The following is a 4,215-nucleotide window of genomic DNA, read 5'->3' on the forward strand; positions in this document are numbered from 1 at the left end:
GGGAGGGAGGAAGAAATGAGGAGGAGAAGAGAAGAAGAAAAGGAGGAGGAGGAGAGAGGAAGAAGAAAACAACAGGAGGAGGAGGAGGAGGAAGAGACGAAGAAGGAGAGGAGGAGATGGAAGGAGGAGGAGAAGAAGAAAAGGGAGGAGGAGGAGAGAGAAGAAGAAAAGGAGAAGAGAAGAAGAAAAGGAGGAGGAGAGAGGGAAAGAAGAAAAGAACAGGAGGAGGAGGAGAAGAAGAGGAAGAAGGAAGAAGAAGAAATTCCTTACCTTTTAAAGAGCTTCATTACAAGGCTGAAGTTGAAGAGAGAGTAGAGCACGAGGAAGAAACTATTCCAGAGTCCAACCCACCATAAAACGCACGGAAGTCCAAGTTGTAGTCGTAACAGATTCCTTTGATCACTGGAAGCAAGAAAGAAAGAGAGCCAGTTTGATCTACCAATGAAAGTATTAAACTGGGAACTAGGAGACTGTGAGTTCTAGTCCGGCTTTCGCCATGAATGTTCACTGAGTGGCTTTGGGCCAATCACCAGGAGATGGAGAATTCTAGTTCCACCTTAAGCATGAAAGCCAGCTGGACGATTTTGGGCCAATCACCAGGAGACGGTGAGTTCTAGTCCTGCCTTAGACCTGCAAGCCGGCTGGGTGATTTTGGGCCAATAACCAGGAGATGGTGAGTTCTAGTTCCAACTTGCACCTGAAAGGTGGTGGGATGACTTTAGACCAATCACCAGGAGATAGTGAGTTCTAGTCCTGTCTTAGACCTGCAAGGCTGCTGGGTGATTTTGGGCCAATCACTAGGAGAAGGTGAGTTCTGGTCCTGCCTTAGGCATGAAAGCCGCCTAACTCTCGGATGCAGAGTTAGAGCCATGGCCGTCTGACATTTCCCAGCCACCAGAGAGGCAGCTGCCTTTGGAGGCTAAGATGAGTGAGGAGGAAGAACAGCTGGGGCCTGATCCAGATGCGCGTATGCGCAGAGCTGTTAGGAGAGGAGAACAACGGAGGACAAGGAGTCGACTCGGGAAGCAAGGCACAGGTGGACGCTGAATGGCCCCACCCTGGCTGGGGAATAAAAAGAAGGAAAGGGGATGGTGGTTGTAGGAGACAATAGTTCGTATTTCTGAAGATTTTGCTCGTTGTGTTTCGTGCCACAAAGGCTGCTTGTCAGAACTTAATTTCCAGCTTTGCGGCTGGGAGTTTACGGCCTTTTCAATTATTGCAAGGAACTGATAAGGTCTGTTACGTAGTTAACTCTTTGAAGGACTCTTGCCTGGACTTTCCGGTGTGTGAATGGCCTTCATTCACCGGAGATAAATAAAGAGGGCTTTTTCGTGACAAGAAGTCCGTTTCTTGTTTCTGCTAAGGCTGGGTCAGAGCAGCTGGGAACTCTTCTTGCTTGAGCAGGGGGTTGGACTAGAAGACCTCCAGGCTCCCTTCCAACTCTCTTACACTGTTCCCTTCTTCTCCCAGGTATGCCAATTTCCCACGTGTGCTTGCAGGAAGTCGGGGGGGCATTCAAACGGCTGACCTTCCGCAATCGGAAACCGTCTCCCAGGTAAGGAAGATGGGAATCTATTTGCACCCAGATTGAAGGAGCAGAAAGGAAGAAAGGAAGGGCCTGATCTGAGCATGAAAGGAGTCTGAACATCAAAGGCAGATGTTGATCAAAGGGGCGAGAAGAGGGGGGGGCGGGCGAGAAATGTGCGGCGGGCAGCATTTTGAGAACATCGGCGATGCTCAAAAGAACGATCGCTTGCAGAATCCCAAAGGACAGAAAATTGAGAAAGGTGGTATGACTAACTCACCATTGATATAGAGTGCCAAAGGAGCTGTGGTTAAAAGCACCACGAGGGGCTGGCCGGCAAAGAGCGCATAAAGCAGTCCGCCAATGCACTGGCCCACGATTGACTTTTGCACATCTGGAAATCAAAAGACAAAAAAATTCAGTGATCGGCTGGAATCAACCTGCTTTAAAACACAGCATCGTCAGACAGGAAAAACCAGAAAAGCTACGTGCAGGAATCTTCTCAACTTTAGGTAGCCCTCGACTTATGACTACGATTGACCCCAAAATTCCGTTCCTCAGCGAGACCGTTGTTAAGTAAGTTTTCTTGCCATGGTCGTTAAGTGAATCACGGCACTTGTTAAGTGAGTAACAGGGTTCTTAAGTGAATCTGGCTTCCCTATTGCTTCTGCTTGTCAAGAAGGGGATATCCCAGGATGCTACAGCCGTCATAAGTACGAGTCGGTTGCCAAGTGCCTGAATTTGCATCGCTTGACGACGCGGATGCTACAATGGTCGTAAGTGTGAAAAACGGTCTCTTTTATCGGTGCCAGGGAAGGAACCGGGGTAAAGTTCAGCTATAATTCAAATGAGGCCCAGATCTGACTGCAATAGGGTATTGCCAAAACAATGCTCCTAATAAATGACGGGTTTTCTTTTGAAACTTGGCTCGAGTCTCATGAATCAATTAGGGCATCTTTCGGAAACCTGACAGAAAGGTTGTAAGTTCTTATCTGGAATGGAGAGCAACTGTGCTATGAGTCAAGGAATTCAAGGGGAGATGGACTTGGGTTGATTGTAATTAATTAATTTAATTAATTTATTAAACTTCTAGACCGCCCCCTCTCCCCGAAGGGACTCGCTACAGTATGTAGGGATTCTAGGCTGCTCCCTCTTTTAACTCCGGACGCAGCTTCAGCCAGTCCTTCTCCTCCTACAACAGGGGTGTCAAACTCGATTTCATTGAAGGCCACATCAGGGTTGTGTTTGAGCTTGGGGGGCCAGCTCAACGTCATTTGTGTCGGGGGCGCTTATGGTGGCCAGAACACTCTGCCAGTGAAAACAGGCTCGAGAGCTCCGTTTTCTGCTGCGACGGCCTCCTGCAATCCTCTGCCAGTGAAAACGGAGGGTCAAGGGCGTTTTTGTTGGCAGAGGCACTGCAGGCTGGTCCTTCACTGTTTCCAGAGCGGACCTGCGGGCCATATCTAAGCACCCCGCGGGCCATATCCGGCCCTCAAGGCCTTGAGTTTGGCACCCCTGTCCTACAAGCATCTTGGGAGGAATAATTTAGGAATAATTCACCATGCGTTGGTGCCAAGTGGGTCCAACAAATAGGGTCGAACATCCAAGATGGCCGTCAGGGTTCGAAGTAACATACCCATAGCAAACAATTTCCTCAAGGAATAGTGAAAAGTGAAGTGAAAGTTTGTCCCTTTCTCAAAACATCAAGTCACATGGTCCGATCAGGATACAGTCCAGTTGCTAAGTGACTCCCCTCCCCTCCTTCCCAGCACCTGCAGGAATGTCCTTGGTTCCCGCAAGAAAGTATTTTGTTTTGGCTACAAGACTGCAGATATACTTATACCTGCTATTTTCTACATGTTTGCCAACTAAATGAATAAAAAATAAAAAATCCTGAGGTGACCAAGGCAAGGCCGACACACCTATGACGCCCTCGGTGTTTTCGTCGTTAAGGGAGCCGAAAGCGATGGTGGGCAGGAGGCAGGCGAAGTAGAGGAAGATCATGGTGGTGATGTATTTCCCAATGGCTTTGTTGTTGCCGATGATGCCTAAAACGAAGCCCAAAGAGGGGATTAAAAAGGTGGATTTTGCACCAAGTGTGGCCTAGAGGATTCTGGGAAATGTAGTCCACTAAGAATAGCATACAGGCCATTGTGACTATTCGATAGGGGCTTCCCTTCCCTCTCATTATTTCTTTTCCTCCCTCGCTCTTTCCTTCCTTCTCTTTATTCTTTCATCTTCCGTTTGTTTCTTTAGTTTCCCTTTTGTTCTTTTCCTCCTTCCCTCTTTAGCCTTCCTTCCCTCCCTCTCCCATCTGTGCATCCATCCATCTGCCCTCCTTTTCCTTCCTTCCTTCTTTCCTTCCCTCCCTCTTTATTTGTTCCTTCTTCTTCCTCTCTTCCCTCTTTTCTTCTTCCCTTTATTCTTTCTTCCTTAGTTCCCCTTTCATTCTTTTCCTCCCTCCTGCCTTCCCTTTATTCTTCCTTCCCTCCCTCCCTCCCTCTCCATTTTCCATCTATCCATCCATCAATCCTCTCCTTTTTCTCCTTCCTTCCTTCCATTATTTCTTCCTTCTTCTCCCTTCCCTTTCCTTCTTTTCCTTCCTCTTTCCTTCCTTCCTTCCTTCTCTTTAGTCTTCCTTCCTTCCTTCCGCTTGCTTCCTTAGTTCCCCTTTTGTTTTTCCTCTTTCC

At 48.0% G+C, this 4,215-nt stretch overlaps 1 protein-coding gene across 1 annotated transcript; it reads right to left on the minus strand.

Moving 5' to 3' along the window:
- Positions 1–268: 268 nt before the first annotated feature.
- On the minus strand, positions 269–3,622 carry LOC309382429 (solute carrier family 4 member 11-like). Its single transcript, XM_081971946.1, has 3 exons — positions 3,448–3,622; positions 1,806–1,919; positions 269–402 (listed from the first exon to the last, which is right to left on the minus strand). The coding sequence occupies exons 1-3, from the start codon at positions 3,527–3,529 to the stop codon at positions 287–289; spliced, it is 312 nt and encodes a 103-aa protein (XP_081828072.1). The 5' UTR covers positions 3,530–3,622; the 3' UTR covers positions 269–286.
- Positions 3,623–4,215: the final 593 nt, after the last annotated feature.

This window comes from Natrix helvetica, assembly GCF_964273705.1.
Source record: "Natrix helvetica genome assembly, contig: HAP1_SCAFFOLD_474, whole genome shotgun sequence".
NCBI lineage: Eukaryota > Metazoa > Chordata > Lepidosauria > Squamata > Natricidae > Natrix > Natrix helvetica.